Source organism: Eleutherodactylus coqui, chromosome 3, assembly GCF_035609145.1.
Source record: "Eleutherodactylus coqui strain aEleCoq1 chromosome 3, aEleCoq1.hap1, whole genome shotgun sequence".
NCBI lineage: Eukaryota > Metazoa > Chordata > Amphibia > Anura > Eleutherodactylidae > Eleutherodactylus > Eleutherodactylus coqui.
The window spans coordinates 156,995,609-157,014,932 of NC_089839.1; the positions used below are offsets into that span (position 1 = coordinate 156,995,609).

The window sequence follows — 19,324 nt, forward strand, 5'->3', positions numbered from 1 at the left end:
TGCCCCCCCGTATCACATCTTGTATGCAAGTTAGAGGCGGTACAACAGGGTACTAGAGCCTCCATGCAAGGAGTCAGTTCTTTGCAATAAATGATCCTTTTGCTCTGATATTGTAATAATTTACCTATATCAACATTTCAATTACACAGAGAAAGAGTTTTCACTTCTGCCTAGTGAATTTAGCTCAAAATGGGTCACAACCAACTTTAAGGGCTTGTTAAACAGCAAAACAAATGACATAATAGTGTGTTAACAAACACTAGGCCATCTAACCTGTAAATCAGGGGTGTCAAACTCATGTTCACTGAGGGCAACATCAGCATAATTTTGGCTGCGTCCGTACGGGCTACAAAAGCTCACTACAAAAAATCGCTCATCACCTTGTAGTGATGATTTTGTAGCCCGTGCAGATGCAGCCTTAGGGTTGCCTTAAAAAGGCTGTTTATGACGCTCATTTACACATCCGTATTCGTGTTCCATATTACACACATATTTTTTACATGCACAATACAGACAGTTTAACCCCTTCCCGCTCCAAGAAGTACATTTATGTCCTGGAGCGTCGGTGTATGTATGCAGAGAGGTCGCGGGGAGACCTCTCTTCATACAGCAGGGGCGTCAGCTGTTTATTACAGCTGACACCCGCGGGCAATAGCCGCGATCGGCCATTCAGCCAATCGCAGCTATTAACCCTTTAAATGCCGCTGTCAATCCTGACAGTGGCATTTAAATCCCCCGAGCAATGTTTTGGGGGTCCCGCACAGCACCCCCGTGGTGAGATCGGGGGAGCCATGCAGGTTTCATGGCAGCTGGGGGCCTTTTGAAAGGCCCCAGGGCTGCCTTAGCAGACTGCCTATCAAGCACGTCATACTGCAGGATCGATCAAGGCATCGCTGGTTGTAGTCCCCCAGGTGGGACTTTAGAGTAAAGTTTAAAAAAAATCAATAAAGTTTTATTAAAGTTATAAAAGTTTGAATCACCCTCCTTTTGCCATATCGATTATTAAAAAATCTAAATCATAAAATAAAAATACATGCTTGGTATCGCCACGTCTGTAAAAGTCCGATCTATCAAAGTAGCACATTGTTTTTACCGCACGGTGAACGTCGTCCGAAAAAAAAACATAAAGAACGCCAGAAATGCACTTTTTCAGTCATCCTGTCTCCCAGAAAAAAACGCACTAAAAAGCGATTAAAAAGTCGTATATACTCCAAATTGGTACTATTGGAAACTACAGGACCTACTGCAAAAAATGAGCCCTCGCTCAACTACATCGACAGAAAATAAAAAAGTTATTGTGCGCAGAAGATGCTGCAGAAAATATTTGAAAAAAATTAAATGTCTTTGAAAAAAAAAAAGTGTAGTAAAAAAAAAACGATACAAGTTTGGTATTGTAGCAATCATACTGACCCGTAGAATAAAGTTATCCTGTCACTTTTGCTTTAGTTTGTGCGCCGTTAAAACAAGACGCACTGAAAGATGGCGGAATGTCGTTTTTTAAAAAAAATTTTACTCCACTTATAATTTTTTTAAAGTTTTTCAGTACATTATATGGTACTTTAAATAGCACCATTAAAAACGACAACTTGTCCTGCAAAAAACAAGCCCTCATACAGCGACATTGATGGATAAATAAAGGAGTTATTGGGGTATTCAAACATGCGTTTTTCATGCATGTAAAAAAAATCGCAGTATGTCCTATTACGGATCAAAATTTGCCATTAAAGTTAATGCGGTCGCGCAAATACACATAATACATGCGTCTACACTGCACATTTACGCATGAAGGCAGGAGAAATCTATGGGGCCCTCTTGCAGTTTTTGTACATGTGAAAAATGCAGTGAATACACACAGACAAAAAAACACAAGAAGGTCCAAATATACAGTAAATACTCACAATTTTGGTCCGTGGAAATGCTGTGTATGTCATAGACCGAAACTGCATATGCGCATGTGAATGAGCCCTAAATGTAACTACTCCATGGCTATAGAGCTGTATGCACTATGATGGGCTTCTCCACTTCCATCTCTTCTGCACTGAGCTTCCTACCTTGGCGGTAGTTAGGGTGCCTGTGTAGGGAGTCGGAGCTGTGCCACCACCTGTGAGTTGCTGAACAGAGCGGTGTGGGGGTGAACATCTGAGCTCAGAACCCAAGATGGCAGCCACTCCCTGTGCTGGCATTGCCCCCTTTGCCAAGCGCTGGCTGAAATCTCCAGGGAAAGTATTTTATACGCAACTGTTGCAGTTTTACTGCTGCATGTATCATGACATACTACACAGGCGCCCACTGATACTATATTGCCCGAGAACCCGCATAAAACCTGAAGCCAGATCTAGTTTTAGGGTAAGTTATTTTTCTTCCCTGAGGTCCCTGCCTACTGTTAGTAGTTAATAGTAGCCTCCCCTTGATCTTCCTATGGGATCACTATGGTCAGCGGTGTATTACGTTTTCTTGAGGTCCCTGAACAGAGGATTACCTTGTACCTCCTCAAAAATAAATGATGACCCTAACTTCCATTGGACAAATACCTTAGGTATTGCAGTAGACATGAACACTCTGCCTTTTACTTTTAGTATCAAAGCTCCATACAAGAGCAAACTGATCTCTAAGGTGTGTTGGTGAAAGTTACATACTCATATTTTCTAACACGTTTTTAAAAACTTGTTATATGTCTTGTATTGGAGACCCCTTGGGAATTGCCCATTTTGCCTTCGCTACATCCTGAACCGACTATGGTTGACTCCTCTGCAGCCATGACACTAGGGTAATACACATTACAGCTAGGCTCTAATAAAATTAATAGATTGAATATAATGTATCAGTAGCCCAGGCAGAGTAAATTACTATTCCGCAGCTGATAGACCACACTTCACATGATATAATTCCGACCTTGATTAGAAAGAATTCCTTCTCCTATATGAAGATGTTACTTCTTGGAAGGACTAGCGCTGTCAGATTCACACTGAATGATAGAGACTTCACAGACTAAGAGTAAGTTCATAAAAAGTCTTTATGTGATAACACTGATGATTTGGGCAATGAGATGGCAATTTGCCAGCGCTTCATGATTCTTATTCATGAATGCCAATTAATCTTCTTCTACTCTCCGTATTCAAAGTTGTAACTGTGCAATAAGAAAAGCCGACTGGTGACACTGCAAGTGCTAGAGAATGCTGATTTAGTGCAGGTTGCTACCTTTTAACAGATTGTAATACGATATTATATAGTAACAACATTTAGCGCATTCATCTGCCCCAGACGTATTATTAACTTGTGCTTGAAAGGCTGGTGTCTGCCAGACACGGACTGAAAATGACATTGTGGTTTAAACACAAACTTCACTAGCAATGCTGTTAGCCATATTGTTATTAACCCCTTAAGGACGTGGCCTATTTTGGCCTTAAGGACTAAGCCTTATTTTTCAAATCTGACATCTGTCACTTTACAAGGGGTAGACAAAAATATGGAAACACTGTACAAAATGCATGCCTTAAATTACATGGGATTATAAATCATATTTCAATCAGACATGTAGAAACCAATTTTAAGTGGAGTTAATATCACACAGATGCTGCAGAGTAGAAGTGAACATCTGTCCAAGCAAAAGGTTCCACTAGTCAGGGGTTTCAGCCACTCTGCTGCTCTTACCAGCTGGCTCCGCAAACCAGCCAGAGCAGGGCAAGAGGTGAAGGAAACACAAATTTTGTGTGAAAGCTCTCAGCCAAGCAGGGATCAAAAAGGGCAGCTCAGTGCTAATAATTAAAATCCCATGCATTTCATACAGTGTTTCCATATTTTTAGCCACCCCTGTATATGGTAATAAGTTTTGAATGTTTTTACTTATCAATGCGATTCTTGATCTTTCCTTTGATGAAAAATGCTAGAAGCTCCTATAGACTTCTATGGAAGCTGTAAAAAGGGAGGGGGAAGGAGTTTACCTGCATCTGGCACTCAAAAACGAAGACAGGTTATTTAAGCATTAGAAGTAATTCTGAGGATTTCTGCCAAGCGACAGAATTCCACCCTGCAGCGTATTTATCACACGATACGCTCGTGGATGAGAAAACGCTAATTAACCCTTTAAGGACCAAGCTGTTTTATACCTTTAAGGACCAGACACTTTTTAGGGATTTTAACCATGTGGTAGTTTTACTGCCCTATTTTTTTCCCTTTAGCTACCAAAAGTATTTTTGCTGCATTTTTTTTCCCGTGACATATAGGGCATAAAATATCTATTTACTGGCTTTTTTTCCCCTTTTTTTAGTTTTATTGGGGGGGGGGGGGGGGGAAGCTAAAAAAATTATTTTTTTTTTAACATTTATAGTTATTTTTTTTAATTAGTATATTTATGCTAATATAAAGTATGGGAACAGTTTCGTCTATTTGTTTCAGACGTTTTGATATATAATATGTATGGTTTTTGTTTACAGGGGGCATATGGCGACAGTTTTGGTTGCCGTCAGCTTTGAGTCATTTTTTTTCTTTAATATATATTGTTGTTTTATTCTGTAATTTTATTTACTTATTTATGTAATTATGTCCATAGGAGCCCCAGTTACAGGTAAAAATATCCCCTGTAGTGACATTAGTCACTGGCAGAGCTAATCAGGATCTTCTGGGACCCTGTAGGTGTGCTGTAGCAAGGAATCCCGGCGGTGACATGACCCCCCCGTGTCCCGTATTAGAAGTTATATTTCCAATACGGGACACGGGGGGTCATGTCAATAAAAAACCCTCCAGCCTTCTCCTCTGGGTTATCAGCTGTCACTAACAGCTGACAACCCGTCCTTCTCTGATTGATTGCAGAGCAGGAAGCTTAAATCCCCACCGTAATTTTACTATCGACTGGGCTTTAAGCCCGGGCCCAGGCGCCATATATTTACTGCGCTTAGTCCTTAATGGGTTAATCTCGGTACACGATCACGGCTATTCTTCATCGATGCAATTTTTGACCGCAATGCGGCTGGCATGTAGACGCATCGCCCGTGTGAATGAGGTCTAAAACAGATAGTCAAATACCACAAAATAATTAATAATTAACATTTCCCACAGGCTTTCTTTATATTGCAATCATTTTTTAAGTGTTATTTTCATTTTTTAGGACTCCACAAAGTATAGAAGTTTAGCAGAAATTCTAAGTTTAGGTCATGCCAGTCATTAAATATTGTATGGAGATTTTTAGTCAATAATGGTGATATAAATGAAGATTGTAAATCATCAGATGGCACAAAAGGACTCTCAATATCCTAATCACTTCTTAGTTCCACCTCCTCTCTCTTTCTGAGTTAATTACCAGTTTCCAAAATCCTAATTAGTAAATTAGAAAGCGCCCGACATTAAACAGACAAGAGCTTTTCATATGATAGTAACACCAAACATTATCCTTCTGTTGGATCGTGAGAGAACAGAGTTTAAGCTGCAAAACAGAGTCAGAAATTATTGAGCCTATTTCTGTATAGAGAAAGTTGCCAGATTAATGACATTTGGAAATACAGCCATCTGTTTACCAACAAAACCAGATATGAATGGAGAGAGTGTTCTTGTTAGAATCCCAGCGCGGACGTCTCATCACCTACTTTTCACTAAAGGCTAAAAGCAGTACGACATGTTTTACATTGGACTCTTTGTAAAAGTTATTGCTTTTGATTTATGAATCTGATTATTTTTGTAAGTTTTTACTACTGCTACTCTGTATAGTCTGAACATATTCTACACTGGTGCTCAGCAAATTATGGAACCACGTTCTTTGGTGTAGCTATAGAGGGTGCACAAATGAAAGTTCTACCACCAGTCCAAAGACCCTTCTGCTACATAAGAAAGCATTAGTAAAATAAATTACACCTACATGGAAGCACTGTTACAGATTTAACAGTGTCCATGGTGCTCATAGAAATCTATACACTCATACTGTACAGTACATCTATGCTGGGTGGTTTCTAAGGAATTCACCAGTTTCAATTCTGACAGTGAAATTTAAATCCCCCGAACGTCCCGCACGCACCCCCCCCCTCCCGTGCGCGGTGAGACCGGGAGAGCCGTGCGGGTGTCATCGCAGCCGGGGTCCTTTTGAAAGGCCCCAGGGCTGTGATGGCAGAATGCCTATCAAGCCTAGGCTGCCTGTCAGAATGCAGTATGATGTAATGCTATGGCATTACATCATACTGCATAAGCGATTTAAGCATCGCTGGTTGGGGTCCCCTCTGAGGACTGAAAGAAAAAGTAAAAATAAGAACAATAAAGTTTTATTAATTATTTTAGAAAAAAAAGTAATAGAAGTTCAAAAAAAAAACCTTTTCCATATTAAGAATAAAAAAATCTAAATAATAAAAAAAATACATATTTGGTATCAGCTGCGTTTGTAAAAGTCCATTCTATCAAAGAAATGCATTATTTACCGCGCACGGTGAACGTCGTCTAAAAAAAAAAAAAACACCAGAAATGCTATTTTTTGGTCACTCTGTTGCCAAGAAAAAATCTAATAAAAAGCGATCAAAAAGTCTTATGTATTCCAAAATTGTACCAACGGAAACGACAGGACGTACCGCACAAAATGAGCCCTAACACAACTATATTGATGGAAAAGTAAAAAAGTTATTGTGCGCAGAAGATAGAGACAGAAAATAATTTTACAAAATTAAATATTTTTAAAAAAATATATAAGTAGTACAGCAAAAAAAAAAACTATACAAGTTTGGTATCATAGTAATCATACTGACCCATAGAATAAAGTTATCATGCCATTTTTGTTGCAGTTTGTGCGCCGTAGAAACAAGACGCACCGAAAGATGGCGGAATGTCGTTTTTTTTCCTATTCTCTCCACTTGGAATTTTTAAAAAGTTTTTCAGTACACTATATGGTACATTAAATAGTACCATTGAAAAATACAACAAGCCCTCATACAGCAATGTCGATGGATAAATAAAGAAGTTATGATTTTTTAAAAGGGGGAGGAAAAAACGAAAATGGAAAAAAGCAAAAAAGTGTGGTCACTAAGGGGTTAAGCCTTATTTTGGCCTTATTTTTCTAAATTTGGCTCCATTTGCATTGCATATTCTATGAATATTTATTGTACGTGGTAGGATATTTTCCTCTGCATACAGTTAAATGAAACATAGAAGCCCAATTACCCAACGGAGGTCTGTGGCCGGCAGCTTCAGTGAAAGATGTGTTTTGTAGCTTGAGTCTGCTTCAGCCAGAAGAGGAGAAGCCATTTGGTTGGGACATGTAGCAGTCAAGTGAGACAGCGCTGCAGGGAACACCATGTCACACATGACAACCGTGAGTGCAGTCCCTTCTGATTGATGTGTAGTTTATTTAAAAAGCAACTGCACTTTAAAGAAACTTTTGTCCAGCTAGAGCAACATGTCAAAAGGTTTAATTAGTGGGGGTCCAGGTGCTGAGACCCCATTGATCACTGAAATGAAGGGCTAGAAGAGCTCACCTGAGCTCTTTATTTCAGCAATCGGTCTCAGTATATGGATTCCCAGTAATTAAAATTTTTGATGTCTCTCTGGCTGGCCAAAAGTTTCTTGAAAGTGCAGTTACTCTTTAGATGAGGGGCAGTTTAGTGAGCATCATGCCCTGAGGGGCCACCCAAAAGACCATTGCTTGCAGGTTAGATATCCTTTATATTAACATTCATCTTGTTGCCTCCTTACTCCTGCCAAGAGGAGTGCTAAAGAGATTGTGTTACCACAAATATTGATTTTGAGCTGCCAACACAGAGGCGGGCCGCCTCAACCCCGAGTCACACTGTCTAGCCCATCCTTTTTCACCAATGCTTGTGCTGACATCAGCGTTAATGGGAGTTGGTGGAGTGGTGTGGAAAAAAGATGGACAGTGTGACCTATGGCTCAAACGGCCCGTCTCCGTGACTCAGGGTGGGTTGATTTACATAAACAGCGCCAGATTTGTAAAGTAAGTTTTTGCTGCAATGATTGATCTTCTGCTTTTTACAAACATATGTTCAGTTTGAGTGCCATGTGGCACATAGTTCTGTGCTGCCAGCTCAAAATCAATATTTGTGGTGACAGAATTCCTTTAAATTATATGAGGGCATCCGGCGGCTGCTGTGTGTTCCGACACTAGATGCTTTCTTTTGCTCAGCAGTCACCCTGATAGCCCCCTTTCACCACCTTGAGGACAAATAGCCTAAATGGCATTTAACCCTTTGCAATCCAATTTTGGATTCAGGGTTTCCTAGGGGGTTCTCTCTTTCTGCCATTATACAATGGCGCTGTCTGCTGGTTAGAGCCAGTACTGCGGTATGGGACATGCTGGAGAGGGCCCAGACAACAGAGTGGCCAGTAATATACAGTATGAATACCCTGCCGGACGTCTTCCGAGATCGGCACTGTACAGCCTTCAATCAGAATGTCTGAAGATGTCAGACAGTGGATTGGAAAGGGTTAATGATTTAACTTTGGAAAAACAAAGTTTGACATTTCTCTAGTCTTGGTTGGCAGCCACCCCCTCCAACAGTTATCCTCACCATGGAGCCCCTCACCCTCAGCACTAGGTGACTGGCAATGTGTACTAACTTTCACAGCAGGCACAGCAAATGAAGAATCCAATGGATGGATGGGAGTTGGCTACCATAGTCTTCTGCGTGCTGCTCCAGCCTCCAGGTGAAAGGCTTTTATACATGAATAGCTGTGATTGCTGCTCCACCAATCAATGAGATGCTCATTCCGAGTAGCAGAAAGGGGGAAGGAAAAAACGAGGTTGCTTATCTCTCTGCCTCCTTCCCTCTCTATCAGTGACTGTCAATGAAGTGACAGGCTTACTCAAGGAAATAACTAACGCGGTGGGGAGAAGCAGGGAAGCCCTCTGACTGGAGCCGTGTAGGATAGCACTGAGCACTGTCCTCAGGAGCTCCAGTCACTTCTGTGCCCCTTTTCTGCAGTCAAAACTCAGCACCTAGGGCGGTTGCATATCTCGCCCAGTACTAGAAACGGGCATGCGTCTATGTGACCCTGACTTCATGCTAAGGGTTCCTTCAGATGAGCGTAAGTGAATAAACGGTCATGATAGAGCACGTTTTTGTACTGTGAAAATTTTGCGTATCTGCACTTTTAGGGCTTAGTCACGCGGGCGTTTTTTTGCTTGATTTTTTTGTGCGCAAAACTGATGCGCACAAAAAATCATGTGACTGAAGCCAGCATCAAGGGCTAAAAAAAACACTGCTAGAAGCGTTTATCGGCCCAAAGGGCCTGCTGAACACTACAGAACACTACAGAAAGCTGTTCAGGAGAAGAGCCGGCTGGACGCGGCTGATCCCCAGCAGCTGCAAAAAGGTGAGTATATATTTTTTACACTTTTTTGCAATGCTTTTCAGGGAAGGGCTTAGATTTGAAGCCCTTCCCCGAAAATTACTACAGCGCTTGCCGGCAGCCCACTACTTTCAATAGAGCCGGCTGTATTGCCGGCTCCATTGAATTCAATTCGAGAACGATCTTTAGTGTATGTTCTCAATGGTTTCGGCGCTGCTGCCGCCCGCGCCATTGAGTGCGCATACAAGAACACTGATTTGCGCAGAATGCAGTTACATGAGTCCTGCGAATCGTTGTGTCATATAATTTTCGGCACATCCGCATAAAAAACAGACATGTGACTGCTCCCATTGCAAGGCATTGGGTATATATAGATGTGGATCGCAAGCGCATCTGCAAGTTGGACAAAAAAACACCCGTGTGACTAAGCCCTTACTGTACTTTCTGCGTTGCTGGAGTCCATTCAGATCGGCATTGTAGTTACTTGAAAATAGTGGTGACTATTTATGAAAGCGAGTGCAAAAAATAGTTGGAAGCATTTTTCATGGCAGCCAATCAGATAACAGCTTTGCTATGGGCAGCTATCATAGGGGGAGGTGCCTAGATCATTAATGGTCAGCAGGAGTTTATTATACCTTAACATTTTTATGATACTCTGGGTTCAGGTCAGTAGATCCACAATTGGGCTGGGCCACTTCTCTGTCTTATGGGTGCACAAATGTGTTTGTAATACACATGTGTGATACCGGCCTACGGATGGTTTTTGGCAAAAAAAAATAGCTGAAGTTCTTGTGGCGGATTTTCATGCAGTTTTTTGAGACAAAGCCAAGTAGGTTCAAAAGAAATGGAAACTATAAAAGAATTGCTTATACTTCTCCTTCCTGTGGGATCAACTTCTAGTTTTGTCTCAAAAACTGCAGCTTAATAGGGACTTGTTTTTTGTAGAGCACCAACTTATTTTGCATAGCTTTCAGGTAATTTATTTATTACCCCCCAGTAAATTGGGTACTCATTTTGCTCATCTCAGAATGATTGAAAGCTGAGTCAACCTTGCGCAGGTACCTGAACCATGCAGGCATTGAACCTGCAACCTTCAGGTCATAAGCAAGAGCTTAGGACTGCACACTGCTGCCTTAACACCTTGCACCACACAAGGCTTAATAGTTTATTGTGTTTGATATTTGTCATTCCCTTTACTTGTTTTACTGTTTTCATGCTATAGCATATATTATTTTAATACCTTCAGAGAATTTAACATACCATACATGAACCCCAATTAAAAAACATCTATAATGGCCAACTGTAATCTGAAGGGGTTACTTTCATCCTTTGATATGATGTCATAAGGGTATGACATACAGTCATGATTGGTGTGGGTCAGAGCTCTGGAATCCCTGCAGATCACAAGAATGAAGGGACAGAGGTCGCTTTGGGTTATTCTATGCACAGGGGCACTTCCAGCCACCTTGTATGCAGGGTTTTACAACCCAGCACTATTCAAGTTAATGAGGTTGTGCTGTAGTTCCCTGCACAGTTGGTGTATGGAAAAGCTTTGAAGAAATAGGAGCACTGCACTGCTGCTCTATCAGTCTGAACATCATTGCATATGCAATCAATACACTATCACTTACTATTTCGAGGAAACCCCTTTAAACTTTAAAAAGTTGGTAGTCATTTTTTTTTCTTTTTTATGTCACTATCTACAGTACTGTGTAAAAGTTTCAGGCAAGTGCGGACAAAATGCTGCAAAGTAAAGGCTCATTTACAAGCAAAGATAGGGAGTCATTACCATCAGAGGGCAGGATTACAAATGAAAGGTAACACCTCTGTAATAGAAGCTGAAGGCAGAGAACACTGGTTTTCTGAGTTTTCTGAGTATTCCATGTGTCTGCTGTAAAGCTATTCTCTCTGCAGCAATTTTACTCCAACTCAAGCAATATAGCTGCTCCCATAATCTTCCAAAAAAAACTAATTAAAAAAAAGTTAATCAGAACGGAAAACAGATCAGAAAATAAAAAAAAAATATTTTAGTATATAGCTTATTCAGTAAAAAAATAACTTTTGTAACAAATTTATTTAACATTCCTGATGTTTCTGTTCCCACTTCATGGGAAGACTTATAAAAATATCTAAAATATGAACTATCTTTGTTGCCATAGCAACAAATCACAAAGCGGCTTTCATTTTTCAAAGACAAAATATGAAATAAAAGCTGAGCTGTGATTGGTTGCTATGGGAAACAGAGCCAGTTCTCATCTTAGACAGTTTTATAAATCTCTACCTATATGTTATGAATCTTGAAGTATCCATACAACTCAACATTACAACTTCTTAGACGTAAGGCTGCCTTCCCCGAACGGAGCAGGAAAATGAAATCCCTGCTCCAGATATGAAGGCAGCCTAACAGGAGTAGATGCATCAGGGGATATTTAAATCTCAAGAAATAAGTATTATTCTTTAGATAATGAAAAGCTATGCAATTTCCCAATAACTTTTTAAAATCAGTTCTTAATAGTTTTCAAGATGACTACAATTTGTCATTCAGTAGGAACTTCCATTGTATACTTTGAGTGGAAAGACTTTTTCCTGTTCAGGGGATGGACACGCAGCTGCACAGACAGCAAGCCTTGGTGTACATCACTTGACTAGGAAAGAGTTCGATCCACTGGGAGACAATAATGAAGTTCTTATTTAATAACAGCAAGCACTCTTGAAAACTGTAATGAATTGATACAAAACATGTATTGGACAAGTGTTTAATGTTTGTTTATACAGTAACATATTTGCTGAAACCAAAATAGCCCTTACTGTTCAACAGATGTGTTTCCATAAGTAAACAAATATATACATCATTTTGGGGGGGAAAAAACAATTACAGAGGAGATAAGCTCTTAGTCATATCATCACCAATAATTCCAGCAGCCCCTTCACCATATTAGAGGTCAGATTGATGCATGCACAACAATAATTAAAAACATTGAGGTCGGATTGCAGCATGTTGGGTGTTACCAGTTTTACCATCTGTGTGTTGTGAGTAAGTCATCGCTTTTCATGTGCTCTGTTATAATCATGTTGTAAGGATGGGTTGGAATATTTGACAATTGTGATCAACCCATCAACCTCTAATAGGAGGAATTGCATTTGTTTCTGCCTATACATTCTATCATCTGGGGTTCTTCTTTTGTCTCTTTTAGGCTGCTCCCACACCTGCGTTAGGGTCAGTTTAGGGCTTTCATAGCTCTGTTTTTGGAGGAGAGAAACTGAAATAAAATGTAAAAAAAGGCGGATCAATATTTTCCCCCATTGATTTCAATGGGGTTAAAAAAAATGGAAAGCAAATGGAAAAGCCTCTGTTTGCTTCCATGCCGTCAGGTTTCCATTTTTTTAATAGAAAGATAATTCTGCAGACTGAACTATTTCCCCATCCCATGACCTGTTTTTCTCTTTTACTTCAGTTTCTCTCCTCCAAAAATAGAGCAGAGAAACAGAAACCCTGAACTGACCCTAACACCGGTGTGAAAGCAGCTTTACCTGTTCCCCGTGTTTTTAAACTGGCCATCATTCATTCTCCCTCCTGTCATCCTTGCTCCATGCTGTCCTTGTTTTGGTTTTTGTCATACAATTTTTACATATTCCTTCACTATTTTTTCTTCCATTTCTGCTGTTTTTTCCTTTTACTCCTTTGCAGGTATGCGAATTCTGGTAAACTTGCTGCTGGATACATTGCCTATGCTGGGGAATGTCCTTCTTCTGTGTTTTTTTGTCTTCTTCATATTTGGAATCATTGGGGTGCAGCTTTGGGCAGGACTGCTTCGTAATCGATGCTTCTTAGAAGACAACTTTACTATGTAAGTCCTTACATAGATTTTATGTTTTTCTATGTGTGTAATTAGTCTTCGCTTGTATGTGTGCTCTTTGCTTTTAATTCAATACATTTCTTCCAAATCCTTGAGGCATTAGTAACGACGTATCTTGATTAACGCCTTAGAACTTTGTATCATTTAACAGTAAAGTTGCCCCAAAACTAAAAAGAGACAGAGAAAAAAACACTGTGTTGTTGACCATCAAGGGTTCAATAGCTAACTGCAAGGTGGGTTTATCACGGTTCTACAGCTGTGGAATAGCCGCATTGGGGAAAATTTACTAAAGACTGGCAATCTTACAACAAACTGTAGTAGAAGCGCACTGCAGCAAATTTATTAAGAGAGGCCATGTCCTCTCCTGCTAAGTTCCAGCTGCTAACCACAAAAGTGAAGCGCATCACAAAAATGTAAAAAGTTGCAATTTGTGGCATAAATGCAGCATGCATCAAGGTTAGTACTTTTTTCTGTCAGAACTCTGGTGCACATGTGTGAATAAATTTCCCCCATTGTTTCTAGACAAAAGGGAGGATTTCTTTTTTGTGAACCCTTTTCAATCCAATTTGTATCCTGGCTTTCCTAGGGGACTTACTCTTTTTCTGCCCTTATACAACGGCGCTATCTGCTGGCTAGAGCCAGTACTGCATGAGGTGACACGTTGGATAGGCTCCGACAGCAGAGAGGCTGGCAATATACAGTAAGAGAACCCAGACGGACGTCTTCCAGCATCGGAGCTGTACAGCCTCAAATCATAATGTCTTCGAATGTCAGACAGTGGATTGAAAAGGGTTAAATCAAGTTGGGCAATGCCTTATAATGCCTTTTCAATGATGCATCATATAAATACATGAAAATATAAGAGGTGGTTCTCTTAAAAAGGCATGAAAACCTAGACTGATTGCCTTATTTTTTGCGTTTATACTATGGATGTAGGGTTTCAATATCCGGTTATAAGAAAACCCTAATCCCGGATAGCACATACACAGTGTATTTTTGTGCAGGACTGATCATGCAAACTATAGTAATAGTAAGCTATTTCTGGGACGTATTTATGCCATTATCATTAATGGATGAAAACTGTCTATACTTGTCTTCCTATCAGTGTGTGCGGTACATCTAGCTGATTATAAAAGCTATTAAAAAATCAGTGTTCATTATCTGAGCTCAGGGATAAATGTATTAACTGAAAGTAGCACACAGTCTAGTCAAAACTATTTTGGAGTCAAGTGTATGCACACAGTGCATGTTACATAAGCAGTAAAAGTGGCAATACTCTTACTGCAACAATATCTTAAAACTGATGTCACCTGTGATCAAAAAGCAACTATGAATGCCAATTAGAACATTTAAGAGTTGTATGGAAGAGTCCTGTGGCTAGATTTATGAAAGGGGCCCCTGGGTAACGGTCAGCCCCTCTGATAGGTTTGGAGCTGGTGGCTGGCGATCACAGAAGACTCCGGATTCAAACCCTCAAATACTACAAGTGCATGCCATATCTTGCATAATAGGCCCTACCACAGGAGTGCATTAAAGGGGTTGTCTCGAGGAAGCAGTGAAATTTTTTTTTTGCCCAGTCCCCCTTATTAAGCATACATTACTAAGCACCCATGTAAATGACTTTTCTAGCCGGTTTCTACTTACAGTTCCAGCAACTTATAAAAAGTTTCCCCAAGATGGCCGCCGGCTCTTTTCCCGTCACGTGCTGTAGCCCGACGTGCGCGCTCCCGAGACGCTACCAGCTGTGTCTCCCTGACAACCAGACACCCGCAGCCGCCGACCGGACCCACCGCGGCCGCCGACCACGGCACACACTCTTGGGCCACAGTCACCCACCGCCAGGCAGCAGGTAACCGGCGCTAGGCACCGGCTCCCCCGCGCTAGGCCTTGGCTCCCCAGCGCTAGGCCCCCGGGGCCCAGCAGTAGGCCCCGGGGCCACAGCGGTAGGCGGTATGCTCCGGGGCCACAGCGGTAGGCCCCGGGGCCCAGCGGTAGGCCCCGGCTCCCCAGCGGTAGGCCCCGGGGCCCAGCGCTAGGCTCCGGGGCCACAGCGGTAGGCCCCGGGGCCAGCGGTAGGCTCCGGGGCCACAGCAGTAGGCCCCGGGGCCCAGCGGCAGTCCGTCACTCGTCACCCCCGTCAGTCCGTCACCCATCACTTACCTGGGCGGCTGGGCTGGGCTGGGCGGCACGGCTGGGCTGGGCTGGGCGGCACGGCTGGGCGGCACCGCTGGGCGGCTCAAGTTTCTGCACCTTCCTCTAAGAGAGGATGGTAGCAGAATGGCCGCTCCAGCGTGCTCCCGAGAAGATACAGCTCGTCTGCGCATGCGCAGAAGAGCTGTAGCGGCGAGAACACTGAAGCGGCTCGTGCTCAGAGCAGAAGACCGGACTGCGCAAGCGCGTCTAAAAAAGCAAGCCACCAGCGAAATTAGACGGAACCATGGAGACGAGGACGCTAGCAATGGAGCAGGTAAGTGAATAACTTCTGTATGGCTCATATTTAATGCACGATGTATATTACAAAGTGCATTAATATGGCCATACAGAAGTGTATAACCCCACTTGGTTTTGCGAGACAACCCCTTTAAATTCGATAGTGGCTTGCAGCAAATAACATGTTGAGGGCCTGACATGCTTTTTTAAAAATAAACAGTAAAACAAGGAATTGGATCTACTTGATACATTTGATAATATGGAAGGTGCGTTCTTGTGATGAACAAACAGTCTGCTGAATAAATAACTCAAGTGGAGGTCCAATTCGCGAGGGATTACTTGACAGGCAATAGCAGTTTTTTGTAAGACAAGCAAACAGCCCATGATACAAAAAACCTAGAGTCCATGACTTAGGCCTCATGTCCACGGGGAAAAGAAGAATTAAAATCCGCAGCGGATTTTAACTCTTCTCCCGCACGCGGATCCGCACCCCATAGGGATGCATTGACCACCCGCGGGTAGATAAATACCCGCAGATGGTCAATAAAAGTGAATAAAAAAAAATATAGAGCATGAAAAAAAAATGAACATGCTCCATTTAGGTGCGGGTTTCCTGTGGGGACGGCTCCCGCGGGCCTCTATTGAAGCCTATGGAAGCCGTCCGGATCCGCGGGAGACCTAAAATAAGAATAAACTTACCCGCAGCAGACTGTGCAGATCTTCTCTTCTTCGCGGCCGGATCTTCTTTCTTCGGCCCGGCGGATGTGCTCGGCGGCCGAAGAAAGAAGATCCGGCCGCGAAGAAGAGAAGATCTGCACGGTCCGCTGCGGGTAAGTTTATTCTTATTTTCAGCCCTCTTGTCCGCAGGGAAGGAGGGACCCGCTACGGATTCTCCATGGAGAATCCATAGCGGGCCTGATTTTCCCCGTGGACATGAGGCCTTAGTCTTTCAGTATGGGAGGAGTTACTCTTTCTCTCATTCCTGGCAGCGGTGGAACATGAGTTTGTAGCAGATGTTGGGTTTCTCCACAACCATTTCCTCGACTTCACAGGGATTCCCTTATAGACACTCCTTCATTGGAGATCACAGGTCAAATACCAGCACCTATATGTAGCCAATGCCGGATGGTCTGATACAGAACCCAGTTGGGAGCCATTCCTTTCTCTCTTTTCAGGCCATGCAAGGGGGTCTGGTACAGAATCCCCACCGACAGCCTCTCCTCCCTTCTAACATACTCTGCTCTGATGCTGCATACAAGTCCTTTATCTAGGGTCCTAGTACCTAACAGGCATGTGACATCCCAAAAGCCACCTACAGAATAACATATACGTATATTGCAAAATAAAGTAGTAACACTGAATGACCACTAGAGGTCATCCTTTGTCCACAGTTTAACACATATAACAAATCATATCTGAAAATAAGAAAAGACGATTATAAATGTGGAAGGTTCCTTCACGACCACCCCTTTACTTAAAAAAAGAATTCAAATAAACAGTATAACTGAGAGTTAAAGGGATTTCCATGAGTAGGAAATAAAAATACTGTACCTCTTGCCCATTTTCCATCAGGCCGTACTGCAATGTGAAGCACAGCCCATGGACAAAAGCTGAAAAAAAACAGACCCTGTTTTCTAGTTCTGAAAAATCCATTGTAGTATATGCACAAGGGCGATTTTCACACGGGAGTTCTATCTGCTTGTGATATAGACCGAAATCGTGTGAAAAGGGAACAATTCAATTTAATGCTTTAATTCACAGAAACGGTAGAAGAATTGCAGCATGTCCTATTTCTGTGCAATTCTGCTTCAAGAATCGATCATTATTTTCTATGGAAGTGTAAAAAAAAGTGCATCACATCACTTGGGATGCAATGTGATTTTCAAGCATTTTACTATTGGAACCATGTGGGGTTTTTTTCATGTGCATGAAAATCATATAGAAATGTGTTGGAAAATGCATCACATGCACATGAAAATCATTTATAAAATGCTAAGCTTTTCACTAACCTATATCACACTCGCTTGTGTCAATACACCCTAAGGGTGCATTCACACGAGCGTAGGCGTATTTACGTTCGCACGTGTGCAGCGTTTAATCGCCGGAAAGAACGTTTTTCGGCGATCATGACCAGAGCTAGAATGCGTATTATCGTTTGTTCCTACTTTGCAAACTATCTTTTCGGCCATCGAATATGCGTTGGCGCGTATTTCGGTCGCGTATGTTCCGTTTTTTTTCATGTTGCCGTTTTTACGCGCCATAAAATCGCCCGTGCGAACGAATACATTCGAAAACAACGCCTCAGATGGTCACGTATATACGATTGGGCGTAAAAACGCGCCGCTTATGCGCTCATGTGAACGCACCCTAATGGGGTTTTCTTTCACTTGGATATTGATGACCTGCCTTTATGATAAGTCATTAATATTAGATTGGTTGAGGGCCAACATCCAGCACTCCCACTGATCAGCTGTTTGATGGGACCACAGGACTTGAATGAGTGGTCTTGTCATATCCATGAGTCATATGAATTTTTTGTAGCTTGGTACCATTCAGGTGAATGGTATTGAGTTGCAATACCAAGTACCACCACTCTTCAAAGGTTAGGTAATTAATATTGGAGTCCAAGAAAACCCCTTTGGTCGAGTAAGAATTCTGAGATAAATTTCAGAATTTTGTCTTTACTACATAAGAATTCTGACTTTTTACTTTCGAATCATGTTATTATTTTTCATGTCCCCAGGGCTCTTCCATAATTATAAAAAATCGGTTTGCATGTAATGATTATCATTAGGAGACAAACAAATGGGATCAACTGTAGTGATAATTGGCCATGCATAAAATGTTATTTCTAGTGAATGAAGATTTGCTCTTCTGCATCAAAATGATTTATGTGTTTGACAAAATTCATATAATATTTTTGCCTTCTAGATAAAATTTCTAATATTAAAGAGAATGTTTCATGTATTTCACTTTAGCGCCAATAAGATGATGTTAGTAGGTAGAAGAGAAATGTGTTTGTTCTTTCTTTTTATGCTGTTGTTATTTATTTTTTATAAACCTCCCTGGGGTGGCCATATTGAATACACATCCTTCCTGTCATGTCTGTATAGACAGTTAATAGTGCCTGTGTCTTACAGTAGAAGAAATACATGGGAGCCAATTAAGAGAGAAATGTCATAGATTATTATAGTCTCCAAGTAGTGATGAAGTTTAGCGCATTCTGCCAGAGTCCAGGGAGTGACAGGCATGACGCATACAGAGCATGAACTGTCTAAATAGTGTTGACATTAGAGATGAGCGAGCACCAAAATGCTCGGGTGCTCATTACTCGGGACGAAATTTTCGCGATGCTCGAGGGTTCGTTTCGAGTAACGAACCCTATTGAAGTCAATGGGCGACCCGAGAATTTTTGTATATCGCCGATGCTCGCTAAGGTTTCCATTTGTGAAAATCTGGGCAATTCAAGAAAGTGATGGGAACGACACAGAAACGGATAGGGCAGGCGAGGGGCTACATGTTGGGCTGCATCTCAAGTTCCCAGGTCCCACTATTAAGCCACAATAGTGGCAAGAGTGGCCCCCCCCTCCCAACAATTTTTACTTCTGAAAAGCCCTCATTAGCAATGCATACCTTAGCTAAACATCACACTACCTCCAACAAAGCACAATCACTGCCTGCATGACACTCCGCTGCCACTTCTCCTGGGTTACATGCTGCTCAACCCCCCCCTGCACAACCCAGTGTCCACAGCACACACC

General features: G+C 41.8%; 1 protein-coding gene across 1 annotated transcript in view; it reads left to right on the forward strand.

Moving 5' to 3' along the window:
- Positions 1 to 19,324, forward strand: part of CACNA1I (calcium voltage-gated channel subunit alpha1 I) — a 459,267-nt gene that overhangs the window by 131,667 nt on the left and 308,276 nt on the right. The window contains exon 4 of the mRNA XM_066596427.1: positions 12,965 to 13,124. Within this exon, the coding sequence (XP_066452524.1) occupies positions 12,965 to 13,124 (160 nt within the window). The remainder of the gene's footprint in view (positions 1 to 12,964; positions 13,125 to 19,324) is intronic.